Below are 27,052 nucleotides of genomic sequence, written 5' to 3'. Positions count from 1 at the left end.
ACAGGGAGGCGGTGGGGGCGGGGCTGTTTCTTCGGGTTTTATTACACTGGGGTGGGGATCGGGACACAGCTGGGGAGTGAGCACCCACCGGGGGCACCTTAAACACAGCAGGGGCCCTGGCGCAGCCCCCATCACCCTGCACTGTCCCCTGGGCGGAGGGAGGGGTGTCCCCTTCTCTCGGCGTAAGTTCCTGAGTGACCCCAGTCCTTCCCCCCACCAATCTTCTTCACCCCCAGTTCCTGGGGCTAAGGGATGCCCCCTCCAGGGCGGGAAGAGAGGCGCCTGGTCCTTCGGACCCCCATCCCGAGCCGGCTTCTTTCCGCAGCCTCGCGACAACCCGGCCGGGGAGGTGTGGGAAGTGCTGGCCCATTTCACAGGTGGGGAGACTGAGACCGGGCTGGGAGGGAATGCATCTGCCATGCAGCCAGGGGTGGGGATGGAGGGGCCCCAAGAGACACAGCTGGCAGCCGGGCAGAGTGACATGTGGGCCACCAGCGGGCGGCCCTGCCTGGGTCCTGGGGCCCACATCGGGCCCCACGCGGCCCCCGCAGGCAGGTGCAGACAGAGGCAGGGGTGCGGGAGGGGCCCAGCCCATGATACAAAAATAAAGGATTTCAGATCGGAACCCCAAGTCCCTGGAGGTGATCTGGGGCCTCACATCCGGGTGCCTCTGGCTTGTAACAGCTAGAAAATAAGAGAGGGAGGGGGGAGGGGCAGAGGGCGAGGGGGGGGTGGGTGGTCAGAAAACCGGGAGGGAAATGAGGGGGGGCGGTGAGGAGGGGGGAGATGGGGGGGGCAGCAAGAGGAGATTGAAATGGAGGGAGGGAGGGGGGAGGGAGAGAGAGAGAGCAGGTGAGTCACCGGTCCCTGGGAGCAAGGGGGCAGCGGGCTGAGGCCCAGAGGAGGGAGATCAGAGCCAAGGAGGAGGGGAGCAGGCAGGGCCCCCCCACGCCCACCCTGGGCAGGGGGCAACGCCCGGGAGGCCGGGCTCTGCCAAGCCTTAGACAGGGCCGGGGATCGGGGCCCAGAGAGGCAAGTCGGCTGTCCCAGGCGCTGGCCTGGCCCCGGTTTCAGCTACAGGTGACCGGCTCAGAGAGGGGTAGCGATGGGCCCTGGGCCACAGAGCAGGCTGGAAAGATCCGGGGAGGGCGCAGCCCGGCCGGACCTTCCCCTGCCCGCCACCCCACCTCACGCTGGCCCCTGGTACACTTGGGGCACCGGAGGGCGGCTGGTCCGCCCCACCCAGCCCAGAGAGGAGAGGCGGAGGCGCCGAGGGGTCAGTCTCCTGCGCTCCTGGGGTGGGGGGGAGAGATGCCGCCCCTCGCCCTCCCTCTCCTCCCTCTCCTCCCGCCAAGAGCACCAGGGCCGAGAAACGGGGGAGCCGAGACCAGCCGCCGGCCGGCGCCGGGCTCAGGGGGCTCGGGGGCTCAGGGGCGGGGACCCGAGCTGGCCCCCTCCTGGCTCCCGCCCTCCCTCCAGCTCCGCCAAGCTACGAACCAGGGGTGGCAGCTCGGGGGGCGGGCGAGGGGCCGAGCAGCAGCCCTCAGTGCGCGCGTGGCCTCGGGTCTGCGAGGGGGCAGACGGGGACCTGCAAGGAGGAAAGGTGAGCGCCAGGCGGCCTCACCGGGGCCCAGCGGCGGGCACGGGCACGGCGCAGGGGCGCCCGCCCCCCGCCGCCTCCCGGGGCCGGGGGCCAGGCGGGGCGAGCGGGGGCGCGGGGGGCGGGGGGGGCGGGGGAGGCGGGGGCAGGCAGGGCGCGCGGGGGGGAGGCGGGGGGGCCGGGGCGCCCGGGGGACGGGCGCGGGGCGCGGGGCCCGGCGCGGCCCCGGGAGGGAGGCGCGAGGAGCAGGCGGTCAGGAAACCCGGGCAGGGGCAGAGGGGGAGGAGGCAGGGTGCAGAGGAGATCCAGGAGGAGGAGGAGGTGCATGGAGATGAAGCAGGACCTCCCGCGGGGAGCGGAGGAGGAGGAGGCGGTGGGAGGGAGGAAAGGTTAGCGGGATCCTGAGATGACCGGGCTGCAAAGAGAGAGCGAGAGGGGGGAGAGAGGGGGCGATGGTTATGCAGGGGAGGCGCCAGGCGGGGGCCCGCCCCCTGCAGCGCCCCGGCCCCCCCAGGCTCGGCAGCAGGCTGCAGCACGGGCTCCGGCTCTCGTGAGCAATCATTCTCCTGGGGGCTGGGGTGCACCTTTCTCCTGGGGCTCTGCCTCCACCTGCACCCGCTCCACCTCCACCTCCTCCTCCTCCTCCTCCTGCGGCTGCTCCTCCAGCGGCTGCTCGGTGCTCTGTGAACCGCCGGACCCAGGGAAGAAAGAGCGCACAGCTAACGGGCCCGCTGGGGCCGCTCCTCCAGCCCCCCCAGAGCAGAGGCAGGATCTGGGGCAAGCCACGGGGGAGAGGGGGTGCGCCCTGCTGCCGGCACCTCCGAGTCCTGATTCTGATGGGGCGTGTGCGGGGGAGCTGGGGCCCCTGCAGGGGCGCCTAAGGTGGCCTCCGGTGCGGAGGGCTGAGCCAGGGGAGGCGGCCGGGGGAGGCCCAGCGCCGTACCCCGGGATCTGGGGGGCCAGGAACTAGCTCTGGACCCCCAGATCCTGCAGCAGACACTGCAGGTTCACTCTGTCCCGGGGACAAGCAGGGTCTGCCGCGAGCACCCAGGGAAAATCACAGAATGGAGACGCGGACAAGACATAGAAGCAAAGGTCCAGGCAGCTGGAGGCTGCCAGGCCCCGCCCCCAACAGGCCCCTCCCACGGAGGCGGAGACTGCCTTAAGGTGGGCGGGCTGAAGGCGTCCAGGCCCATCCCCGGTAGGCCCCTCCCACGGGGGGCGGAGATTGCCTTAAGGCGAGAGGGCTGGAGGCTGCCAAGCCCCACCCCGGCAGGCCCCTCCCACGGGCGGAGACTGTTTTAAGGTCGGTGGGCTGGAGGCTCCCAGGCCCCACCCCCAACAGGCCCCTCCCACGGAGGCGGAGACTGCCTTAAGGTGGGCGGGCTGAAGGCTTCCAGGCCCATCCCCGGTAGGCCCCTCCCACGGGGGGCGGAGATTGCCTTAAGGCGAGAGGGCTGGAGGCTGCCAAGCCCCACCCCGGCAGGCCCCTCCCACGGGCGGAGACTGTTTTAAGGTCGGTGGGCTGGAGGCTCCCAGGCCCCACCCCCAACAGGCCCCTCCCACGGAGGCGGAGACTGCCTTAAGGTGGGCGGGCTGAAGGCTTCCAGGCCCATCCCCGGTAGGCCCCTCCCACGGGGGGCGGAGATTGCCTTAAGGCGAGAGGGCTGGAGGCTGCCAAGCCCCACCCCGGCAGGCCCCTCCCACGGGCGGAGACTGTTTTAAGGTCGGTGGGCTGGAGGCTCCCAGGCCCCACCCCCAACAGGCCCCTCCCGTGGGGACAAACTGCCTTAAGGTGCGCAGGCTGGAGTCCGCCAGGCCCCGCCCCCGGCAGGCCCCGCCCCCGGCAGGCCCCTCCTACAGGGGGCGGAGGCCGACTGAGGGTCCCGTGCGGGACAGGACACCGGACAGACCCCACCCGGCCCTTGGCGCCACTGCTGCAGAGAGCCTGACAAGAAGCGGGACCTAGAAGCTGGTGGGGACCTAGAAGCGGGACCTAGAAGTTGGCCTCTCTGTCCTGGAAAATGAACTGATGCCCCGGGCCCAGCAGCAAGGGCTGGGCAGTGCCCACCAAGGGGGGGGGATGAGTCCAAAGTGGCCACTCCCAGACCCCCCGGGCCACACGCCGCTGGCTACACACAGGCCACAGCAGCCCGTCCCCTCATCACAGCGCTCCCCAGCCTGGGCCTTGGTCAGTTGCGTGGGCAGACAGGACGCGGTGGCATGGGATGGATGGCGTGGGTGGTGACCGGTCACGTGGGCCGCGGGAGGGGAGGGAGCACAGCAGGAGGGTGCGGGGAGGGGGTCAGAGAGGCGGGGCTGGGGGCAGCTGGGGCCTCACCTTGGTCTTGCGGCTGGACTCAGAGCTGAGCCCGTGGGGGGCGCTGTACAGCTCCTTGGACACCACGCACAGGAACTCGGCCTGGTCCTCACTGCCGTAGTTGTAGGACGAGCCGATGTTCACCAGCTGCGGGGACAGGGGGGCCGTGGAGCCGCCGGCCTCAGCGGGCTCCCCCACCCCCACCCCGGCTGCGACTGTTTCCGGGTCCACCCCCGCTGGCCGGGTCAGGCCTGACCCCAGGAAAGGGGCAGGATCGCGGCTGCCTCCCCTGGAAGGCCTGTTTGGGCGAGGAAACTGAGACCCGGCCAGGTGCTCCAACGACTCAGGGTCTGTGCCTGCGGCTACACGACTCATTCCCGGCTGCCTTCCGCTCCCCTATGGGCGCCACCTGCCCACGTGGGCTCACTCAGTGGCAACGAGGGCTGGGGGGTGGGTGACCGTGTCACCAAGGATTCTGCCTCCTGCTGCACCCCAGGAGGGGCCTGGGGGAGCACGGCTTGGGGGTGTCACCTGCGCTCCCCCCCACCTGCCCATCCCAGCTCCCCATCCGGACAGTGTGGGAAAGCATGGCCCCACCCTGTCCCCTGGATGGCCGTCACCGTGCACCGGGGCGCCCACCTGCTCGAAGCGCCAACCGTCGGACATGGTGGACACCATCTGCGTGAGTTCCTCCTCCTGGCACTGCAGCACCCGGTACACGTGCTTGGGTGGCACCTGCAGACAGAGGGGCCCCGTGGTGGGCGCCTGGACGGGCCCTGCCATCCTCCCGTCGACTCCCATCCGGGGGGGGCGGGGGGGGGGGTTGGGCTAGGGGCTGCAGTGGGGCCCGGACAGTGGGGCCCGGAGCTGCACGCACAGGCGTGCAATGTCACCAAAGCACAAGTCCCGGGATGGGCCCCGAGACCCCGGGGGCCCCAGCGAGAGTCACAGTCGGGGTCCAGGGGACTCAGAGGCCGGAGCACATGCAGGGCCGAGTCCCAGCCTGGCAGCCCCCAACCCCCCAGCACCAGGAGCCCCAAGAAACTTCATGTCACCTGTTGGCCACCCCCCACCCTGCACCGTCCAGTCCATCTGGGTACCGCCAAGAGTGGCCCTGGACCCTCCAGAGAACCCCCACCCCAAGAGAGTGGTGGAGCCAGGACCAGCAGGCAGGTGAGAACTGGGGGCCGGGCAGGGTACCCTTGCTCTGGTCAGACCCTCCGGGTCCCCTCCCCAACCAGCCCCTCGCTTAGAAATGCCCACTCACCCTCATCAGAGGGTCCGCCCCGGCCCACCCCATGGCCAGTTGTAACCTGGCCCCTGACACCGGCCCCCTCTGGCCTGTGAAGAAGAGACCAGGGGGTGGGGGCAGGCTGGGAGCCCCTGGTCCAGAAGAGGGCCCCGAGGTGCAGAGAGGGTGACGGGGCTGGGGTCACAGGGCCAGCGGGCAGGGCAGGGCAAGGGCGAGCCGGGCCTGGCCCAGGAAACGCGCCTCTGCCCGCCCTATGGGCCCTTCCCTCCTTGGGTGGGCAATGTCCCCGCGCGGCGGGCACCCACCTGGGTCACGGTGTAGTCCTTCTCCTCCAGCCGGTCCTTGATGAGGCGGATCAGCGGGCCAATGTTGTAGAACTCAGCCTCCTCCAGGACCCCTGGGCGACAGTCCCTGTCACACCATGCCCACTGCCCCCCAAGCCCACCCGGCCACTAACTTGGGGGGGAGGGGCTACTCTAGCCACTGACAGGCACGAGCCTGGGCCCCATCCAGGGTCCATCCCTGCTGCCGCGGGCTGGTTAAAGGCCCCTTTGGGGGGCCATCAATTCTCAGCATTAGAAGTACATACTGGGGCTGGAGCGATAGCACAGCGGGAGGGCATTTGCCTAGCACGTGGCTGACCCGGGTTCGATTCCCAGCATGTCATAGAGTCTCCTGAGCACCACCACAAGTAATTCCTGAGTGCATGAGCCAGGAGTAATCCCTGAGCATCGCCGGTGTGACCCAAATAAGCACCAAAAAAAAAAAAAAAAAAAAAAAAGCAAGCAGTGTGTACTTCCGGCACCCCAGTGGCAAAGAGAAGAACTGAGGCTGGGGGCAGCCGCTCACCCAAGCTCACGAGCTGAGGCTCCCCACCAGGACCTCTGACCATGGGGTACCACAGTGCCCTCCCGGGCAGCTGCCCAGCCCAGAGGCTGACAAAGCCCCGCAAGTTCTCATCACTGAGCCGGGGGCAGGGGACACAGGCAGGACTGTCGCCACGTCCTCGGGAGAACAGAAACTCAGTGGCTGAGCAAAACAGCCTTGAGCCCCGGGATACCTAGAGCTTCTGCTGGGCAGGGCGCCCTCCTTGCCAGGGCTGCCCCCGGGCTCGAGAGTCTGGGTCCTGTCCCCCAGTGCCCTGCGGCCACCCCACCCTGAATGCTGCCCCCACGGGCACCGAGGCAGGCAGCAGGCAGGGCTGGGAGACACAGCCCGTATAAGACATGAGCAGAGGGGTGCATGCCGTGGGGATCCCCAATCCCGCCTTTCCCCGAGGGGCCCCCCGAGCCCCGGCCGACGGTGTCGGTAAACAGGTGTGGGCTGTGACGCAGTGCCAGCCGCCGGCCCACCTCTGGGACTGTCTCGGGCCTGGCCCGTGCCCTGGAGTCTGGTTCCCCAGGGACGAGATGGGGGGGCCCATAGAGGGGACGGGGACAGGCCTTGATCCCACTGCGGGGCCTCAGGGAGCCTCTGGGCTGCTGCGGAGCTGGAGGGGGGCTCAGGACGGGGAGCACTGAGCGGTGCGAGGCGCCCGCGGGGGCTGAGACTCGGGGCTCCTCACATCTGCCCCCTACGGCCCACCACCTCCTCCCGCGGTGGGAATTGGAGACTTGAGACGGGACCGAGGGAGGCCTGGGGGTCCCAGAGTCACCCGGGGGATGGCCCAGTTTGGCCCGAGCACCCGGCTGCGGTCTCTGCGGGGTACCTGTAGACCGTGGCCCCCCACTCAAGAGCAAGGCCCCCTCCTGGCTACCTCCACCCACACTGGCAGGGCGCTGCCTAGGCTGCCAGATTCGGGGAGGGAGTGCCCGGCCGCACCTACAGCTGATGCCAACTGTCCCTGCAGCGGCATCTACACCACAGCCCAGCCCCTCCCCCACGGGTTCCCACCCTTGGTGCGATGCAGGAGAAGCATCCCCACCCCACACTGCCCGCCACCCCCTGCCCCGTGTCCCGGCCACAGCATCTGCCTGGCCAAGCCTTGAGGTCCAGCCCGAGCAGGAGCTGCGTGAGCAAAGGAGGGGGCTCTGGGCTCCCCCCAAAACGTCTTGGCAGGCTGCGGGGGCCCCCACAATCCCCCTGCCCCCTAGCCGGGCTGACGCACCCTCTTCCGCCATGTCCTTGTCCAACACCAGCTTGCCATGCCGCAGGAAGTTCAGGATGGGCCCGAAGTAGGTGGGGTCGCGGTCAATGAGGTAGGCCCCGGTCTCGTCCTGCGGGAGCGGGGGGGACAGAGTGAAGCCCCGCCACCCCCCTCGCTTCCCACCTGGGAGAGGAACTGGAGGGGGGGGGCCGGAACCAAGAGGCTCCATGGAACAAAGACACTCCGGGCGGGGAGGAAGATGCCGGGGTGAGGGAGTATGAGCGCCCCACCTCGGTCCCAGGGGCCCCGAGAATCACCAGGGGAAGCCCTGGTGTCTGCCCTGCACCCCAGTCATGGGGCAACACCCCATTCACAGTCCTGGCACCGAACACCCCCCCAGATCTGCAACCTCCGACCCTCCTGGCCCCTCCAGTGAAAAGGTTTCTGGGTCCGACACCCTCGGGTCCAAATCCTGCCTCTTCTGCTGACATTGAGCAGGGGGGGAACCAATGTGTGGGTCTCCCCAAGTCCTGCTCGTAACCCCAACATAGCCAGGAGGCGACCGGCAGGAGGAGGGGGCAGGGAATGTCCCTTTCCAAGCACCCAGCAAGCAGTGGGTCCCGGGGTCTCTGCTGGCGGAGGCGTCCGGGCTTTCTGGGGATGTTTACAAGTTTCCGGAGGCCCAGGCGGGCCCGGGAGGTGAGGGGACCTGCCCAAGGTCACAGCGCCGGGGAGTCGCGGCAAAGGGGAGTAGGAGGGAGGTCACCTCCAGGCCAGCCCCCACGGATGACAGGTGGGGAGCCGGGGGTCGCGGGGGGGGGGTTCTGAGCCAAGGTCACGCAAGCCACCTGCAACACAGCCGGGGAGCCCAGAAACTGCGCCCGCGGGGCAAGCACCCCGGGGCGTCTCGCCCAGGTCCCCGCGCCCCTCCGCCGCCCACCACCCCCCCGGAGAGAGGGGAGAAGGGGCCTCTGCACCCCCTCGCGTGGGGAGAACGGGCCTCTGCACCCCCGCTCCCTGGGTCTTTTTGGGGGGAGGAAGGCCGACGGGTCTGCAGCGCTCGCTCCAGCCCCCCGAAGAGGGAAGAGGGTCCGCGTGCAGCGCGCGGCCAGGGTGGGCGCCCCGCGCAGCGCTTCGAGGCGCCCGGGGGGGGGGCTCGGCCCGGCGTGCTCCAGTTGCCACGGCGACGGGCACATCCTCCGTCCCGGCCACTTCCTCCCTCCCCGCGGCGGGCGGCCCCTCTGCCTGCCCGCCTCCGGCTCTTGGCAAACCCAGCGCGCGGGACCCCTTGGGCCCCGGGCGGGCGCGGCCGGACAATCCGGGGGGGCGCTGGGCCCGCGGAGCCCACCCGAGCCACGGCCGCCCACCCCGCGGGCCTCACCCGGTCCGACTGCAGCTCTTCGCCCTGGCACAGGCGGCTGAGGAAGGACTTCTGCTCGCGGCACAGCGTCTGCCGGGTGGTCAGGAACACCGTGCCCCCCACGTTGAGCCGCACCCACTTGCCCCAGCCGCCCGCGGCGCGGCCCCCCGCCCCCGCCGGCGGCGCTGCCTCCCCGGCCTCCATCCTCATCGCTCGCCGCGGCGACTGCATCCCTTCGGGCGCGCCGGCTGCAGGCGGGCGGGGCGCGCGCGCGGGGGCTGCCGGGAGTCGTAGTCCGCCCCGACGCGCGCCCGCATCTCCCCAGCACTCCAGCCGCAGGCAAACAGGGCCCTCGCGCAGGGGCTGCCGGGAGTCGTAGTCCGCCCCGACGCGCGCCCGCATCTCCCGAGCGCTCCAGCTGCAGGCAAGCAGGCAGGGCCCGCGCGCAGGGGCTGCCGGGAGTTGTAGTTCGCCCCCGTCGCGCGCCCGCATCTCCCCAGCGCTCCAGCTGCAGGCAAGCAGGGCCCGCGCGCGGGGGCTGCCGGGAGTTGTAGTCCGGGCCTCGGCCACGGGCGCGTGTGCTGGCTAGCATTCTGACCCAGTGTCCCGGCTGGCCTCGTTTCTGCCTGCCTCCGCCTGCAATGGGCAAGGTCAAGTTCGCGGTCTAGGGGAAACTAGAGATAGCCACAACCCGTCATCCTGCTGCCCCTTGGTTCTTTGTGACCCTCCCACCCTGTGTCCGGACCCGGCTTATCAAACTCCGGGGACGGAAAGCAACGTTTTTCCCCTGGAATTCCGCGGCGTTTGCCCCCTGTATCTATTTTCTTACATTCTTTTCATTCTGTCCTCCACGCGATGAAGGCGCGTGAAAGGAGGGGGCAGTTTTCTCTCCCGGATGACAGGGAGGTTGCACTGAGAAGCTGCTCTTTCCGAGGTGCTCAGGGCACCTCTTGTGTGATGACACTTGGCCACCCTCGGTACTGTGCCCATTATACAGACAAACACACAAGAGCTTCGTGTTCTCGGGGGCTCATGGGAGTGAGGAGTGAGTGGGCAGCCCAGATGGGTTCTAAGTGCATTTCCAACCTCACCCCCTTCGGTGTACCGACGCACACCCTTGGGGCTTCAGGGCTCCTTGGGACAGATTGTAGTGCGTGGAGCGGACCCTGGACCAAAGGTGGAGGTGAGAGGGATGGGGCTGGTGTTTGCAAGATGAGGTGTGGGGAGAGGCGCCAGTGGTCCCATCTGTCTTTTGGGAGGGGGTGGAGGATTGGTTCTGAGGAGCCCCTCCTAGATGGGGGTGGGGCGGGGTGGGGTGGGTGCTACCCGGGCTCAGGAGCAGGAAGGAATCAGGGCTGGGGAGGAAGGAAGCGCGATTTCTCAACTTCCTCTCCTCCCTGGGCCTGGATTAAAGTGGCCCCTTTCCCCCTCCCCCACCCTCCCACCCTTGCTCAGGGGCCACGCTCTCAGACTCCCCACCCCCAAGCAGAGGAAAGGTTCTTTCCCCGGGGACAGGAAACGGGCGACATCGCTGGATGCCGGCTCCTGGAACTCAGCCCCCGGAGCGACTTCTGCTCTGAACCTCAGTGCGCTGGTTGGCGAAATGGGGCTGATGCCAGTTGCTTGCCTGCGAGCGAGTCTGGGCGGGGGCCTGCCGGGGTCCTGAACGGAAGAATGAGTGACCTCCATGTGGGCTGGCTTTGACGTCTGCAGCTCTCCTAGCACCTGATTCATTCTCTGCCCTTATTGGTGGGAAAAAAAAAAAAAAAACACAAAATGAACCGGATCTAGTGCTTTCCCCGTCTAAGGACTGCAGGCAGGGATGGGTGGGATTTGCAGCCTGGACCCCTCTGGAGGCCCCCAGACTGGGTGATGGGGGGGGTGGTTTGGAGCCCCAGGTGGCTAGCTGGTGAGCCTCCCGGGTCAGGAGTGGGAGCAGCCGAAACCGAAGCAGCGTCAAACCAGGACCGAGCAGGAGCGGAGGGTTCCCGGGCCTGCAGGAGGTAGATGGATGCAGGACTTGGCTCAGGTGGGATGGGAAGGAAGAAGGAGCCGCGCAGGTGGCCCGGGTTTCGGGCTTCGGCCAAGATGAGAGGGCTCCCCAAAGCAGGAGAGGCCGCAGGTGCAGGAGGAAAGCAGGATCTGGGGCGCCGAGAGGCTGCTGAGAAGGCCAGGTGATGCTTGGTACCTGGACGCCTTCCCAGCGCCTGGCTGAAGGAAGCCTCGCGAGAATCGACGAGGCCTCGCGAGACTGGCCTGGGTGGGTGCGGGCTGTCCTGCAGCTGGGTGCGCGGTGCCTGCGTCCGCTGGTGCACATCTGGGCCCAAGCAGCCCCTTCCTGCCAAGGGTCTGGTCCAAATCACCCAGCGCCCCGAGCGGAGCAGCTGCCGTTTCCTGGGGCTAAAACCCCAAGACAGACAGAAACAGAGACACAGAGACAGAGAGATAGAGAGAGAGAGAGAGAGAGAGAGAGAGAGAACACCCCCTCCACACCCCCTCCACTTGTCACCTGACACAGCCCCGCTGTCCTGCGCTGAACCTTCTCGGCAGCCCCCACAGCTGTGCCTTCCACTGCTGCAGAGAGCTCGTCTCTGCGGAGCTTTTTTTGGATTCAGTTCTCCTCTTCCCCAGGTTCAGAAAGCCGGTTACATTCTGATGAGAATCGACTCCGAAAAAAAGGGGCGGGGGAGGGGAGAGTGCTTAGGGACCACTTTTGGTGACACTTGTCAAACAGGCAGGTGGTTGCTGTGGAGGTGCTATTTGGATCCTGCAATGCAGAGGGCTTCAGCATTACATCTGGTGATGATTCTGGGGGCATGCAGTGCCAGGGATAGAACGTAGGGCCTGCACACTTTAGGCATACCCCCTGGATCCTGTGCTATCTCCCCATCCCCTTGACTTTTTTTTGGGGGGGTGGGGGGGGTGGTTACACACCCACCGGTTCTCAGGACTTACTCCTGGCTCTGTGCTCAGGGAACACTCCAGGTAGTGCTCGGGGGACCATATAGCTGGGGGTTGAACCCGGGTTGGCCGCATGCAAGGCAAGGGCCTTACCCGTTGTACTACTAAGCCCCTTGACTCTTTGGGGGTAGGGGCACTCCCAGTCGTGCCCTGGGACCATACTATGCCAGGGATTGTAGCCAGGTCTCTTGCATGCCAGGCCTGTGTGTCAGCCCTGGGAGGTCTCCCAGACCCACGGCAATCTGCATGACGTTTGGTTGTTCTGTGCCCCCAATCCCGTCTCATCGCTGTCTTGGCTTTCAGCTCAGCCTCTGAACCTGGGAGAAATAGACCCCATCCTAGGTCACCTTCAGAGAGAGATAGGGCAGTGGTCCCTGACTAGCCAGCCAGGAACACCAGCGGCCTCCAGAGGCCCATGTCCAGGGGTAGAGTCTCTGCTTCCCCACTCTCTGCATGCCCCCACCAGCTGTGAGACATCTGGCTCGTTATAAAAACATCTCAACCCTCATCGCTGGTACACTGACTTCATATTGCAGCTTCTACTGCTCAGGGCTGTCTGTGTGGTAAATATCGACTCTTATTCCCAAGCACCTCCCATGTGTGAGACTCTGGCTAGACCTATCGTGCTCGTCCAGGCCCATCCTGGTGTCTGCTGAACAGATGCGGCTGGCTTGGGTCCTGGAAAACTGGTCTGACTTAGACGTTTATAGCTCTAAGACAATGACTAGAGCTTTTGCCTTGACCTTACTCTCCATTTCTTTTTTTTTTCCTTTTTGGGTCACACCCGGCGATGCACAGGGGTCACTCCTGGCTCATGCACTCAGGAATCACCCCTGGCGGTGCTCAGGGGACCATATGGGAGGTTGGGAATCGAACCTGGGTCGGCTGCGTGCAAGGCAAACACCCTCCCCGCTGTGCTATCACTCCAGCTTCGACCTTACTCTCCATTTCAACCAACATTCCCCAGGGATGCCCCAAGTGCTGGGTTTTGCGATTTTAGAAATGATTAGGACTTGAACCGTGCGTGTGCGTGCATGTGTGTGCGTGTGTGCATGCGTGTGTGTATGTGGTGTGTGTGTGTGTGTGTGTGTGTGTGTGTGTGTGTGTGTGTCTTCCATCCGCTTCACCAGCAGGGGGCGCATCAGCCTGCCGTCTTCCTGGGCTGGACCAATCTCTGCACAGCCTCTCTGGCTCACTGTGTGCTTCAGATGTTTGGCTCCTGGTGATGGAGCTCTTGGTGGTGTCGTCCAGGGACCTCACGCTTCCCAGCAGACGTCCCTGTGGCCCCTGTGATGTCATTTAGGAATCTAGTGCCGGCGCACTGGGGCCCCAGGGACGTTTATGAGCATTTCCATGGCCCAGCTCGGCCACTGCACCTCAGGCACCTCACAGGACTCTGGCTTTAGTCCCCTCCCCACGGGAGAGGCGATGCCGTCTGGTTGGTTGCACGGCAAGTGCCCTACCCATTGTGCCATCTCTCTGGCCCTCTTCTTCATTTATAGCAGATGAATTACTGGATTCTTATCGTATCCTTTGGGCCATATTGTTATTATTATTATGAACGCTGTGTTTAAAACATCTCAAATTTGATCCATGGAAACTCCTCTAAGCTGGCTCTTACATCCTTTAAAAAAAAAAAACAGATTCTCAGGGCTGGAGCCATAGCACAGTGGGTAAGCAGGCAGGGCACTTACCTTGCATGTGACACACCTGGTTTCATTCCCCGGAACTTCATATGATCCCCAAAGTCCCACTGGGTGTGACCCCTGAGCACAGAACCTGGAGTAAGTCCTGAGAACCATCGGGTGGAGTCCCAAACTCAACCACAAAAATAATAAGCTCTTGGGGCTGGAGCAATAGCACAGCAGGTAGGGCGTTTGCTTTGCACGCGGCCGACCCGGGTTCGATTCCCAGCATCCCATAGGGTCCCCTGAGCACCGCCAGGGGTAATTCCTGAGTTCAGAGCCAGAAGTAACCCCTGTGCATTGCCGGGTGTGACCCAAAAAGCAAAAAAAAGTTCTTACATAAAACTATTCCTCCCCACCCACCCCACCCCCCATTTTTGGGTCATACTCTGGTGCTCAAGGTTTGTCCTTGGCTCTGATCTCAGGATCCCTCCTGGGTGGGGCTTGGGGGGACCCTATGGGGAGCGCGGGATCAAACCTGGGTCAGCCCTCCACGTTGTTTTCTCTCTCTCTCTGGCCCTTGAAGTTCTTCATGGATCATACGGGGCCAGGGATTAAACCAAGCCTCCTGCATAACTTGCATGCACTCAGTCTATTGAATAATCTTGATCAATCTCTAGCCTCCCCCATGGCCCCCCTGCCCCATATCCACCCCACCCCCCACTTTCCTTTTTTTTTTTCTTTTTGGGTCACACCTGGCTATGCACAGGGGTTACTCCTAGCTCTGCACTCAGATTACTCCTGGCAGTGCTCAGGGGACCATATGGGATGCCGGGAATTGAACCTGGGTCGTCCGCATGCAAGGCAAACGCCCTCCCCATTGTGATATTGCTCCAGCCCCAAGAGCTTATTATTTTTGTGGTTGAGTTTGGCACTGGCTCTGCGCTCAGGAATCACACCTGGCGGTGCTCAGGGGACCATATGGGATGCCGGGAATTGAACCTGGGTCAGCCATGTGCAAGGAAAACGCCCTCCCCACTGTGCTATCGATCCAGCCACTTTATTTTCAAGTTCATCCAGGCTGGGGCGAAGCTTCTTTCTTCTTCTCTCCCTGGGACTCGGGAGAGAAGCGGGTGTAGACTCTCTGAGCTGTGCTTTTAGAAGCCTGGTAGTCCATTTGCAAGCCTCCTGAGGTTGGGGAGAGGCTTGGAGAGGCAAGAGCATTAATAGGGGAAGGGGGAAGAAGAGGGTGGGGATGAGTCAGCCCCGGCCCGCTCCAGCCTCCTGGGAGTAACTGCCCACAGCACCCACCAGCCCAGTTCGGAACTTCCAGAAGCTTCTCTGCTCTCAACCTGGGCCCCAAAGCCCGTGCAGCTTCTCACAGTTTATTAACTAATTCCTGACTCAAAGCCTGAAGAGTGTCTCCTTCTGGGGGCGTTTTTCTCTGCCCCTTGCTACTGTGTTCTTTTTCTTTTGTTATTTTGTTTTGTTTCGGGGGCCATATCCAGCAGTGCTCGGGGCTTATTCCTGGCTCTGCGCTCAGGAATCACTCCTGGCGGTGCTCACGGGAACATTATGGGATACGGGGGACCGAACTGGGTCGGTGGTGGCGTACAAGGCAAACGCCCTCCGCGCTGTGCTATTGCTCCGGCCCCTGTGTGGTGCTGTGGATGGAACCCAGGGCCTCGCACAGGCAACCTCAGCGCTCTGCCCATCAGCAGTGAACAGAAACCTGTGTCTGGGCATGCGTGAGAGCCAGACCGGAGTGGGTGGGGGGGCTTCAGCAGCCCCCACCTAGAGAGAACCTCCCTCCTCTTCTAGAAGCCTCCTCCCAGCTCCGTCTAGCAGGAGACCAGCATTCGGGGCTCATTCCCACCAGTGCTCCCCGCCCTCCTTCCCGGCAACCTTCCTCTGACCTGCGTGAGTCACCTGACCTCAAAAAGCCCCCATTTCCGCTGAACCTACAAACTAGGACAAGTCACGTCACTTCGTGGGGATGGGGGCGTTGGGTTACGTGGATGTCAAGCACAGTCTCCTTGCTGGGTAGGGAGAGGAACACCAAGGTAGTTCATCGGCTCACCCTCAGTCCCCACCCGGGTCATTATTTGTGCGTCAAATGTCCCACAAACAGGGCTGGAGTGATAGCACAGCAGGGAGGGCGTTTGCCTTGCAGGAGGCCGACCTGGGTTCGATCCCCGGCATCCCATAGGGTTCCCCGAGCACCGCCGGGAGTGATTCCTGAGTGCAAAGTCAGGAGTCACCCTTGAGCATCGCTGGGTGTGACCCAAAAGGAAAAAAAAAGTCCCACAAGCTCTTGTCAGTGGGAGTCACTTTGTTGGGGCGCGGAAGAGAGGTGGGAATCAGATGTGACTTTTGAGGGCCGCGGGGGTCCAGGGAACCCCCTGCTCTGTATTTGTTTCCCCGACCCCCTCGGCACTCCCGACATGGTCCGTGGTGTCCCTCTTCTTTCCCTCTTGGAATCTGTCTGTGCTGGTTCCTGAAGCCCCAACGACCGTGGCGGGTGGCACAGACAGGGGGCGGGGCTAAGGGCTGAGCAGGAAGTGGACACAGCGATCCAAGTCCTGGGAGGTTCGAGAGACCTGGCCCCAAAGATCTGGGGCCCCCCAATCCTGACTGAGGCTTCTGGGATGGGCAGTATGGAGAGATAGCCTCCTAGAAGCAGGCGGGAGATGCTAGAGAAATAGAGAGGAAATTAATGGAAACAGAAAACAAGACAGGGAGCGAGCTGGAAACAGGCTGGAAATGGGCAGGAAATAGACAGGAAGTAGGCAGGGAACAGGCAGGAAATGGGCAGTACAGCAGCAAAGCTGATGACGACTTAAGCGTTAGGGCGTGCAGAAGTGAGGGACAAACAGTCCTGGACTGTGTCACGTGCTATAAAGCGAACTCGGAGCCCCGTCGCCCTCAAACACACCAGTCTCCACCCAGACGGGGGAGCGTATCAGAAACGTTGGTGCCTCCAATAATAACGTTTCCGGCTGGGGAGATGGTTCAGACTGCTGGAGTGTTGACCCGGCACGCAGAGGGGTCAATCCCCGGCACTGCATGGGCTCTGAGGCACCTCTGGGTGTAAATCCTTGGGGCCCTTAGCGCTGCCTAGAATAACCCCCACCCCACCCCCATCCCAAATGACACTGGTTCAGTTAAGCTGAAAATTTCACCACTCCCCAAATGCCGCACTCTTCGTGCATCGAGGATAATAAAGCTCATTACATGAATCCAGCAGAGCGACACCCTCCAGGGTGACTTTTCCCTCCTAGGACATCACTCCACCTCCGCCCCTGTGCCAGGCAGGGCAGAGTTTGCTCCCATTTCTCAGACAGGGAGAATGAGGCCCAGGCTTGAAGGTTCTGGGTGGGGGACCAACTGGACCTCAGGCGGAGCCAGGGTCACATTTGACACATCGGTCTCTGCTTCAGTCCAGGGCCTATGGCAGGGGCTTCGGGCCATGACCCCCCCGGGCCAACACTTCCGAGAAGGGAACTGCACTTGGTCTGATGAGGTTGGGAAACTTCCTGGCCCGTGGGGCAAATATTTGCCAAGCGGGCAAACATTTCATCACCCTTGAGGTCAGGTATTGCAAGACCCAGCCTGGAACACAGGATGGTGTGGGACGGGTGCTGGGGGGTGGGGGCCCTGGGCGTCAGGGCACTGCAGGGAGTGGCGGGTTATTTGGGGTGGGGGGAGGGTGCTCCAGTATGCAGGCGACAGGCAGAGCTGTGCTCTCTGCTCCGCTCCTCACGGTTAATCTACAGCTGAGAAATCCCAGGAGCGGAGATGCTCTCTGTCCTCCCCCACCCCAGGGAGGGCCGGCCTGACCCAGGCCTGACCTATCTAGAAACATCTGGGCGGAAAAGGTCAGCCCCAGGGTGCGGGTCTCTGTCTCCCCCCAGAGCTGGGGGCATTCGGACATCTGGGCTCATCACATTCTTTCTATTGAGGGATGTTGGGCACTCCTGGCCGTGTTCAGGGGCTACTCCTGGCTCTGTGCTCAGGGATCCTCCTGGCCATGCTCAGGGGCTACTCCTGGCTCTGTGCTCAGGGACCCTCCTGGCCGTGCTCAGGGGCTACTCCTGGCTCTGTGCTCAGGGATCCTCCTGGCCATGCTCAGGGGCTACTCCTGGCTCTGTGCTCAGGGACCCTCCTGGCCGTGCTCAGGGGCTACTCCTGGCTCTGTGCTCAGGGACCCTCCTGGCCGTGCTCAGGGACTACTCCTGGTTCTGTGCTCAGGGACCCTCCTGGTCGTGCTCAGGGGCTACTCCTGGCTCTATGCTCAGGGATCACTCCTGGCCGTGCTCAGGGGCTACTCCTGGCCTTGTGCTCAGGGATTACTCCTGGCAGTGCTCAGGGGCTACTCCTGGTTCTGTGCTCACTCCTGGTGGTGCTCAGGGAACCTCATGCAGTGCTGCAGTTTTGGTGACTGGACGGGGCTCAGCCGCATACAGGCAAGTGCCTGATATTTATAATCTCTCTGGCTCTCACATGTCTTCCTACCCTGATTTACATTCCATCAGTCCCCATCTCTGGAATCTGGAAGAGCACTGTGAGGGAGAGCCACCCGAGGGGCTCCTACTCTAGGGATTCTACCTCTAGGTTGGCACGTCTCACTTGCTGTGTGTTCTTAGGGGAATCACTTAACCTCTCTGAACTTTTTCTTTCTTCTCACTGGTGCCAAGTGATTTTGTAAAATAGGTGGTTTCACATTCGTCCTTGGGCATGTGTTACAAGGGGCCCCTTTTTCCACCCAGCCTAGAAAACTTTTTATGTTCATTTTTTCTCTCCCCTTGATACTCTAAGTACAGAGGTCCTTGGCAAGAGGGGTTAAAAATAAAAAATTAAAGTCCTTTTAAAAATAAACATTAAAACTTGATTTTTTTGTTGTTTGGGTGAGCTCAGTTAATCCCCAAAGAAAGAACTTTCACTCCCATTTTTTTTGGAGGGGGGGAGGGAGGGTGGAAGCCCACCCAGCAGAGCTCAGGGCTTACTCCTGGCTCAGTGCTCAGGGATCACTCCTGGAGGAACTCAGGGGACCATATGGGGTGCCAGGGATCAAATCCAGGCCGACCACATGCAAGACAAGCACCCTACCCGCTGGGCTGTCTCCATCCCCCACACTCCCATTTTAGAGCGGAAGAGGCCCAGGGGTCTGCCCACGGTCAGGCAGCTCCGCGTGGGGTCCGAGAGGGACAGAAGCAAAGCCTGAGACAGTCACAGGCAGACAAACCCTGGCAGGGAAGATTAATGGAAAAATAATGAGACTTGTACCACCGCACAGAAAGAAGGAACCTTCTAAACTATCCACTCGTGAGGCTGGAGCCACAGCACAGTGGGGAGGGAGCTTGGGCCGACCCGGGTTCGATTCCCAGCATCCCATATGGTCCCTGGAGCACCGCCAGGTGTAATTCCTGAGTGCAGAGTAACCCCTGCGCATGGCTGGGTGTGACTTGAAAAGCAAAATAAATAAATAAATAAATAAATAAAAACTGCTCACTCAATTAAGCCTTAGTCCGCAGGGCTCCTGATGCCCACCGGGCATCCCCTCCGCACCAAGATCCCTGTCTACACCGCTCCTGCCCCCTGTGTTCTACCGGCTTTATTGGCCAAATCCTGTTCAGTTTGGGCTCTCAGTGTGCTACGACTCGGTTGGAGGTGATGCTGACATCTAGTGGTCAATAGTGAGAACTGCAGCTTCGAGCCTTCTAAGGAACTGGCCCACCCACTTTTCTCCAACCCACCCAAGAAAAATTTTCGGGACCGGTGTGGGTGGTGCTGAGAAACCCTGTGCCCTGGGCTCCTGCCAGTGGCCTGCATTAATTCCCTTCTTCTCAGGTACAAACCATTTCAGTTTCCAGGCGGGGAAACTGAGCCTCAGAGAGACGGGGGCTTCTTTAGAGGAGGCTGTTGGTGCTAAGAAGCTCCAGGAACCCTGGCCCACCATGGTCTTGGGTCAGTCAAGGCCCGTTTCTGGGTTTTTTGGGGGGTTGGGGACAGGGTGGGCAGGCAAGGTTACATTCAGGGTTCTCCCCGGTACCGCCGAGGCTGTCTCTTGGCTGCAGAGGTACCTCTGGGAGCTGAAGGTGAGGCGGGACAGGCCCAGGTTCTGACTGAGGCCCCTGGAACTTTCTAGATAGACAGGGGACCAACTAAGTCTGTGCTCAGGGGTCACTCCTGGTGGGGCTTCGGGGACCATGAGGGGCTGGGTATGGAACCCGGAACTCGAGCATCAAAGCCCTCTGGGCCACTTCCCGCCTCAGAGAAAACAAGTCTCCCTCCTTCCTTCCTTCCTCCCTCCCTCCATCCCTTCCTTCCTTCCCTCCTTCTTTCCTTCCTCCCTCCCTCCCTTCTTCCTTCCCTCCCTCCCTCCCTTCCTCTCTCCTTCCTTCTTCCTCTCTCTCCCTTCCTCCCTGTCTTCCTTTCTCCCTCCCTTCCCCTTCTCCTTCCTTCCTTCCTTCCTTCCTTCCTTCCTCCCTCCCTTCCTCCCTTCCTTCCTTCTTTCCTTCCTTCCTCCCTCCCTCCTTCCATCCTTCCATTTTTGGATCACACCTGGCTGACTCCTGGTTCTGTGCCCAGGGATCACTCCTGGCAGTGCTCAAGGGACCTATATAGGTGCCAAAGACCGAATCTGGATCATCTGCGTGCAAGGCAAGCAAGAGGCCACCCCTTGTGCTATTTCTCTGGCTCCTGAGTTCTTCCTTGAAACAAAAAAGCATGGCTTACTGGGAGATTTCAGGGTAGGGGGACCCCAGATATCTCACAGGAAGCTTCACCTTCAGCAGGTGCTGGAGAAATACACCTGGTGGTGCTCGGGGGACCCTACAGGACGCTGGGAACCGAACCCGGGTCAGCCGAGTGCAAGGCAAACGCCCTAACCGCTGTACTATGTCCCTAGTCCACGGGCCTGCTGGCTCTTGAGGAAACGGAGGCAGCCCCATAACCAGGAACATTGAACACTTGGGTCTTTTATTTCCTTAATATCCGGAACAGACAGGAAGTGGGCTTGGCTTGCGCCACGGGGCTAAGTCCCTTCCCATTTGCTCGCCCGTTCTCCTGCCGGCCACCTTCTCTCGGGCCACCTTCTCTCCGGCCACCTTTTCTCTGGCTACCTTCTCTCCGGTCATCTTGTCTCTTGCTGCTGTGCGGAGGGGGTGCAGGAGACCCCGGAAATCTGGCCCTCGGGCTCCCTGGTCACAGGGCTTGGGACGAGTGGGCGGGCAGGCGGGTGGCTGGACCCTGCCTGGCCTCACTGGGACTTTCCGGGGTTCTCAGAGACGATGTCCCCAGGCTGGGCACGCAGGTACCACTCCACCCAGGAGCCGTCGTACACGGCCACGTCGGGCTTACCACACAGGTAAGCGCCCAGGGCCACGTGGCAGGCGGTGACACCGGAGCCGCACGTGGCCACCAGTGGTTGGGTCAGGTCCACCTTCTTGTCCTGGAAGAGGCGACGGATGTCCTCGGGGCTCTTCTCCAGACCCTCCTCGGTCATGAAGTCCGTGAAGGGCATGTTGACGGTGCCGGGGATGTGGCCAGGTTCGACGCCTGTGGCAGGAGGCCCGGGGGAGGGGAAAGAGCAAACGGGAGGAGAAGGTGAGTGGCCGTGGTGGGACAGTCCGTGTCCCCCGCCCCACCCCCACTGGACCTGCTGGGGAGAATCAGCTCTTTTTTTTTTCTTTTTGGGTCACACCCAGCAATGCACAGGGGTCACTCCTGGTTCATGCACTCAGGAATCACCCCTGGCAGGGCTCAGGGGACCCTATGGGATGCTGGGAATCGAACCTGGGTCGGCTGCGTGCAAGGCAAACGCCCTCCCCGCTGTGCTATTGCTTCAGCCCCTTGTTGTTGTTTTTTGCTTTTTGAGTCACACCTGGCGATGCTCAGGGGTTCCTCTTGGCTCTGCACTCAGGAATTACTCCTGGCGGTGCTCAGGGGACCCTATGGGATGCTGGGAATCGAACCCAGGTTGGCTGCATGCAAGGCAAACGCCCTACCCGCTGGACTATCACTCCAGCCCCGAGAATCAATTCTTAGAAGCACATCCCAGGCTTTCCCTTTTCACAGATGGGGGGCCTGAGCTTCACGAGCCCCACGGCCACCATCAAGCCTTCCACCCCCAACTCTGCCGAGCTCTGCTTTGGGCTCCCCTGATAGTGCACCCCAGGGACAAGAGTCAAGGGTGTCACCAGCAGGACAGACAGGCTGTAACGTAATCTCACGGTTAGGGGGCGCCCTGGGGATGCCGAACCAGAAGCTGGAGAGTAACAGTAACAGCTGGCGTTAGGGGTTCCTACTTTCTCTTATGGGGCATCTCTAAGGCCCGCAGCTCACCAGCTTGCTTCCTTCCTTCCTTTATTTATTCATTTAATTAATTCTGGTTTTTGGGTCACTCCCGGTGATGCACGGGAGTCACTCCTGGTTCATGCGCTCAGGAATGACTCCTGGTGGTGCTCAGGGAACCATATGGGATGCTGGGAATTGAACCTGGGTCAGCCGCATGCAAGGCAAACACTCTCCCCGTTGTGCTATCGCTCCAGCCCCTATTTTTTTAAAAGTTATTTAGGCCTTTTGGGTCAGACCCGGTGATGCTCAGGGGTTACTCCTGGCTCTGCACTCAGAAATCACTCCTGGCGGTGCTTGGGGGACCCTGTGGGATGCCAGGGATCGAACCTGGGTCTCCCGCGTCCAAGGCAAACGCCCTACCCGGGACCCCTCTATTTAGTATCTCCTTCTATCCCCTCTCCTCGGATGGGGGGGCTATCCGCAAAGTGGTCCAGCCCACCCCCCTTCCACTCCTCAGAGCCTTCTGCATCCCACAGCCAGGACGTGGCGGCTGCTGGGGTTCTCACATTGACAGAGGGCTTCCTGGGATCCCAATGCTTTGGGGCAGCCAAGGTCCCAGACACGGTAGGGTAGAAAGACCCACTTTATTCTTTTTTTGGGGGGGGTCACGCCTGGCGATGCACAGGGGTTCCTCCTGGCTCTGCACTCAGGAATCATCCTTGGCGCTGCTCAGGGGACCATATGGGATGCTGGGAATTAAACCCGGGTCGGCTGCATGCAAGCCAAATCCCTACCCGCTGTGCTATTGCTCCAGCCCAGAGAGACCCACTTTAGAGACGAAAACTTAAAAGGCCTAAATGAAAGCTCAGCAAGTCGAAGGGCTGGGAACCAAACTGGTGGGTTGGGGTGCAGAAGGGACAGGGCGTCTTTCCACGCCCAGGGCAAATTGCCAACCAGGACCCAGGGCGCGCCTGTCCCCAAGCCCCGGAGATCTCCAGGAAGGAGGGGCCCGTTCCCCTGACCCCACCCCGCGGCCACCCCGGCTGCGTTACCGTCTCGGGGTTCCGGGTCGACGCCGCGGAAGCGGCCAGCGGCGCGGGCGTCCACCAGCTGGAAGCGCCGGGCCGCGACGTTCTCCTTGATGTCCTGGTGCGTCTTGATGAAGGCGGGGTCGAGCGTGGCGCGGAACTGGGCGGGCGTGGGGCGGCTGGGGCCCGAGGCCAGCGGGAGGCCCAGGCGCAGCCAGTGGCGCAGGCCGCCGTCCAGCAGCGACACGGCGCGGTGGCCGAAGACGCGGAACATCCACCAGACGCGCGGCGCCGCGTACAGGCCCTGGTCGCTGGCGTCGTAGACCACCACGTGCGTGTCGGTGCCCACGCCCAGGCTGCCCACGTAGGTGGCGAAGTGCTCGGCGCGCGGCATCATGTGGTCGTAGGGCGAGTCGGGGTCGCTGCACGCGTCCAGGTCGAAGAAGGCGGCGCCGGGCACGTGCCGCTCCTCGAACTCGCGCCGCGCGTCGCGGCCCAGCTTGGGCAGGTACCAGGAGGCGTCGAGCAGCTGCAGGGCCGGCTGCCCGGCCCGCGGGGCCCGCAGCGCCTCGGACACCCACTGCGCGGACACCAGCGCACGGAACAGCTGCTGTGGGGCCATGGTGGCGGTGGCGGGGGGCGCTTGGGCTCCTAGCCTGGGGGGGGGGCGGGGAGGAAGGAAATCAGGAGGAAATCCAGGTGGAGGAGGCTGCGGCTGCAAGTTGGGACCGAAATCAGCTGGAGGGGCATGGAGGGACGCCTGAGGCCAGCATGCAGGCAGCCCCCCCCAGGGCAGAGAAAGCCAGAAGCGGAGTGCAGAGGCGATCAGCTAGGGCTCACCCCACTGGCCAGATTTGGGGCGCCCACCCCCCTAATGACAAAGCCTTCCCATTTCCCTAAGGTGCTCACCTTTCTATCTTTTACCCCCCTTTGTGTTTGGGGTAGCTTCCAGGTGGGGTCAGGCTTAAACCCGGCATGCAAAGCACGCACCCAACCTTTGGGCCATCTCCCTGGTACCTCAGTTTCCTTCCCAGTCCACCAAGACCCCTGGTGGAATTCATTCACTCCTTCCTGGAGCAATGCAGGAGCAGCTGAACAGTAACCGGGGCCGGGACGGACCTTCCTGTGCCCCATCCAACGCTCCAAAGACTGCAGGATGCAGCTTAGAGGTGCCCAGTGATGTGTGGAGGGGCTGGAGCGATGGTAAAGCAGGGAGGGGTTTGCCTTGCACATGGCCAAGCCAGATGCCATCCCCAGCAACCTATATGGTCCCCTGAGCCGTGCCAGGAGTAACTCATGAGTTCAGAGCTGGAAGTAAGCCCTGAATACCGGGTGTGGGCCCCCAAAAAACAAAAAAAGTTATCTATAGAGTGAGTAGCTCACGGTTTCACAGACAGGAGAACGTGGAAGCTCAAAGGAGGGCACTAAACTGGCCAAGGACAACAGCAGGGCAGCAAGATTCTCACTAGGGAGTAAGACCGCAGCACCCAGACTTTTACCCCGCTATGGTGTAGGGACTGGGTGCTGGCCAAGGCTAGGTTGATGGGCAAGGTTGGTTTGATCTCCAGCCTGAACCTTTCAGCTAGTGACAGCACCTGCCTCTCTCTTCCTTCCGCAGCCCTGCAGGGGGCAGCAGAGAGTAAACCAGCGTGTGGACAAGGCAGCTAAAGTCTGGCTGTGTGTGTGTGTGTGTGTGTGTGTGTGTGTGTGTGTGTGTGTGTGTGTGTGTGTTGGGGCAGGATGTTCCTGGTACGGCCCCCACCAGGACCCATGATGGGGTGAGTGCAGCATCACTCTGTTTTATCACTCTGTTTTGCGGGGTAGGACAAGCCATTGTCCCGCCGCAGAAGGCTCCTGTAGTCAGGGAGGAAGGCGCTCTGCTCTTGAACTTGAACCTGGTCCAGCTAGAATTCAACTCTGCAGGCAAGACGCCTCCAGTCTCAGATGGGGTCTGATAATCAAACCGCGTCACGCCCTACGCCCAGCACCGAGGTCTGTTCTGAGGCTGATTTAATCAAGAACCTGCTTTCCCCGTGGTCAGGCCCTGGGCTGGACACGGAGACACCTAGCTTTGCCAGGCCCTGGGGGCAAGGACAGGCCACTGGCCGTTCAGCAGACAGTGTAACAGGAATGTCTGGAGCCCATTGTGGGCACCAACTGCTTGCTTGGCCTGATGCGGGGGAAGGCTTCCTGGAGGAGGGGTATGCCAAGTGACTTCAGGGGGCTCTGGGGACCACTGCTGCACTTTGGAATACGGAGGCTGCCAAGGGGACACTGGGGCAGGGTGGTCCCAGTATGTGGGGGCTGTGAGTCCTTGAGGCACACTTCGGTGGGTCCTAACAACCCTGTTCCTTTTTCTCTTGAGTCCCTTAGTTTTTTTTGGGGGCAGGGAGGGAGGACTTCAAATAGTGCTCAGAAGGCACAGAGTCCATTTCTGGGGACACTCACCCTGGCTGTGCACTGGAGGGGGTCCTCGGGATCGCAGTCAGCACTGCTCAGGGTGGGGGATCATGGGGTGCCAGGAGTCCCCTAACCCCTGAGCACCTCCCCAGCCCTCCTGAGGTGCTTTTGTTTTTCCTCCAAGGATCCATTTAGAATGGAAAGGAGCCTGGTGGGAAAATGAGAGCCCCCCCCCCCCATCCCTGTCCGCGGCCCCTCCCCAGCCTTCACAGCCTCCCCTTAGCTGCATAACAAGCCTGGTGAGGGATGGCATAGGTGGGCACCCTGGGGTCGTTGCACCTTTTCCAGGGGCCCTCGGAGCCCCAGCTCTTAAAGGGGCACAAAATGAGGCCAGTGGGCCTGCGGTGGTCTGTGAGCCCTGCCTGGTCTCGATCATCACGAGAAGTAGCTTCGTGAAAACCCCAAACCTGGGGCTGGAGTGATAGTATCGCGGGGAGGGCATTTGCCTTGCATGCAGCCGACCCGGGTTCGATTCTCAGCATCCCATATGGTCCCCTGAGCACTGCCAGGACTAATTCCTGAGTGCAAAGCCAGGAGTAACCCCTGAGATCGCCAGGTGTGACCCAAAAAGAAAAAAAAACACAAAAACCCCAAACCTCACGCCCTCTCCCAGGTTGGCTTTGGGTCCAGGCTACCCAATCCACCATCCAAAAAAATCTAGAAAAATCGAAGAATGCCAGGATTGGGTGAGACTTAAAAGGTTTGGGGGAACTGTGGGAAACTGTCTCTCCTTTCTGATTTGGGGGGGTCAAGAAAGGGGGAGGAGGGAGGAAGATGGGAGGGGTGTGGGGGGAGAGAGAGACAGAGAGACAGAGAGAGACAGAGACAGACAGACAGACTTGGGGGTTCAATTGTGTTTAGCAGACCTGGACCCCGTGAGGTGGATGAGGACTCCACAGGGTGCCCCCAGACTCATCTTAGAGATGCTGGGACTCCTTGGGGTCAGGGAAGAGCCTTGTATAGGGCAACTCAGGACCTTCACCCAGTTTCCCCAAGCACTGAGGACTCCTGGGTAAATGCTTAACAAAGTTCACCTTTGCAACTTCCTCTCCAGATACAATTATTTATACAATGAAAAGAGGATACAATTATTTTTACAATGAAAAGAAACTTTGAAGCGGATGAGGAGAGCAGTGGGCTTCAGTAACCACACACAGGGAAAACTAGGCCTGCAGGGGTAGTGTTCTTGTTTGGTAGGGGGGTGGACAGCATCTTGCAAGAACCACCTGTTGGATTTCCAGGGATAATGGGGAGCTATCCTTGTTGAATCCAGCCACAGCTCAGGTCAGTGATAGCAACTGTAGGCTCAGGGCAAAGCAAAGGCCTTTTGCATTTTATTTGCGTTCTTTTCGGGATGAAGGGAAGGGGGATTGGGCTGCCTTCAGATCTGGGCTAGCAACAGCTCAGTGTCACGGGGCCTGGTCCGGCTTCTCCTGCCGGGAGTTTCTGGCCTAGCCTGCAGGACGGTAACCAGCAGGCCTAGACAAATGTCACTTTCATGTCCTGCCTGCAAGTTCTGTCACTTTCTCCTTCCTGGCCTGGGGGGAGCAGCGCTCTCTCTCTCTGTCGGGTTTTGGTCCAACTCCCTCTATGGTACACCGTGACCCCCTCACCCTCACTTAACGGCCGGCCCCCCACCCGGACCCCAGGAGATGGGCAGCCCCCAGGAGGCAGGGGGCGACCTCTGGGGTCGCACCTTCCCGGTCCCCTCCGCGGCTGCGGCCCACGCCGCGCGCACCCCGGCGATCCCTGTCCCCCTAGCGGGACGGCGACACCCCGGCGACAGTCACCCCGGTCCCTGCAGTTGGCGCGACCTCTCGGCGCCCCCCACCCTCCGCCACAAGACGCCCCCCGTCCCCGCGCCCCCAGAGCCCCCTCCTCCCGCCACCAACCTGCGACAGGCCACGGGGCGGAGTCTCGGGGGCGGCCCCCCGGCCGGCCACTCGGAGCCCGGCTGCTCGCGCCTTCCACTGGCCTGGCCGCGGCCGGGGGGACGCCCGCGCCGCCGAGCCCCCGCGCCGCCGATCGCTCGGCCCGCCCGGCACCCCCCGAGAACTCTGGG

The 27,052-nt window shown here is 62.3% G+C and overlaps 2 protein-coding genes across 5 annotated transcripts; both read right to left on the bottom strand.

Moving 5' to 3' along the window:
- Nucleotides 1–330: 330 nt before the first annotated feature.
- Nucleotides 331–8,874, bottom strand: KCTD17 (potassium channel tetramerization domain containing 17). 4 transcript variants are annotated; one of them, XM_056137444.1, is made up of 9 exons: nucleotides 8,640–8,873; nucleotides 7,280–7,388; nucleotides 5,478–5,569; nucleotides 4,560–4,655; nucleotides 3,942–4,067; nucleotides 2,185–2,281; nucleotides 1,944–2,015; nucleotides 1,498–1,588; nucleotides 331–684 (listed from the first exon to the last, which is right to left on the bottom strand). In XM_056137444.1, the coding sequence occupies exons 1-9, from the start codon at nucleotides 8,847–8,849 to the stop codon at nucleotides 615–617; spliced, it is 963 nt and encodes a 320-aa protein (XP_055993419.1). In that variant the 5' UTR covers nucleotides 8,850–8,873; the 3' UTR covers nucleotides 331–614. The 4 variants fall into 4 exon arrangements, with proteins under 4 accessions (XP_055993419.1, XP_055993420.1, XP_055993421.1 ...); XM_056137445.1 differs by lacking the exon at nucleotides 1,944–2,015 and having other exon boundaries at nucleotides 8,640–8,874; XM_056137446.1 differs by lacking the exons at nucleotides 1,944–2,015; nucleotides 2,185–2,281 and having other exon boundaries at nucleotides 8,640–8,868.
- Nucleotides 8,875–20,164: 11,290 nt separating this feature from the next.
- Nucleotides 20,165–27,031, bottom strand: MPST (mercaptopyruvate sulfurtransferase). The gene is made up of 3 exons (XM_056137504.1): nucleotides 26,883–27,031; nucleotides 22,555–23,186; nucleotides 20,165–20,764 (listed from the first exon to the last, which is right to left on the bottom strand). The coding sequence occupies exons 2-3, from the start codon at nucleotides 23,150–23,152 to the stop codon at nucleotides 20,466–20,468; spliced, it is 897 nt and encodes a 298-aa protein (XP_055993479.1). The 5' UTR covers nucleotides 23,153–23,186; nucleotides 26,883–27,031; the 3' UTR covers nucleotides 20,165–20,465.
- Nucleotides 27,032–27,052: the final 21 nt, after the last annotated feature.

This window comes from Sorex fumeus, unplaced genomic scaffold (assembly GCF_029834395.1).
Source record: "Sorex fumeus unplaced genomic scaffold, SorFum_2.1 ptg000125l, whole genome shotgun sequence".
NCBI classification, from domain to species: Eukaryota; Metazoa; Chordata; class Mammalia; order Eulipotyphla; family Soricidae; genus Sorex; species Sorex fumeus.
This window is presented reverse-complemented; position numbering and strand designations above follow the sequence as displayed.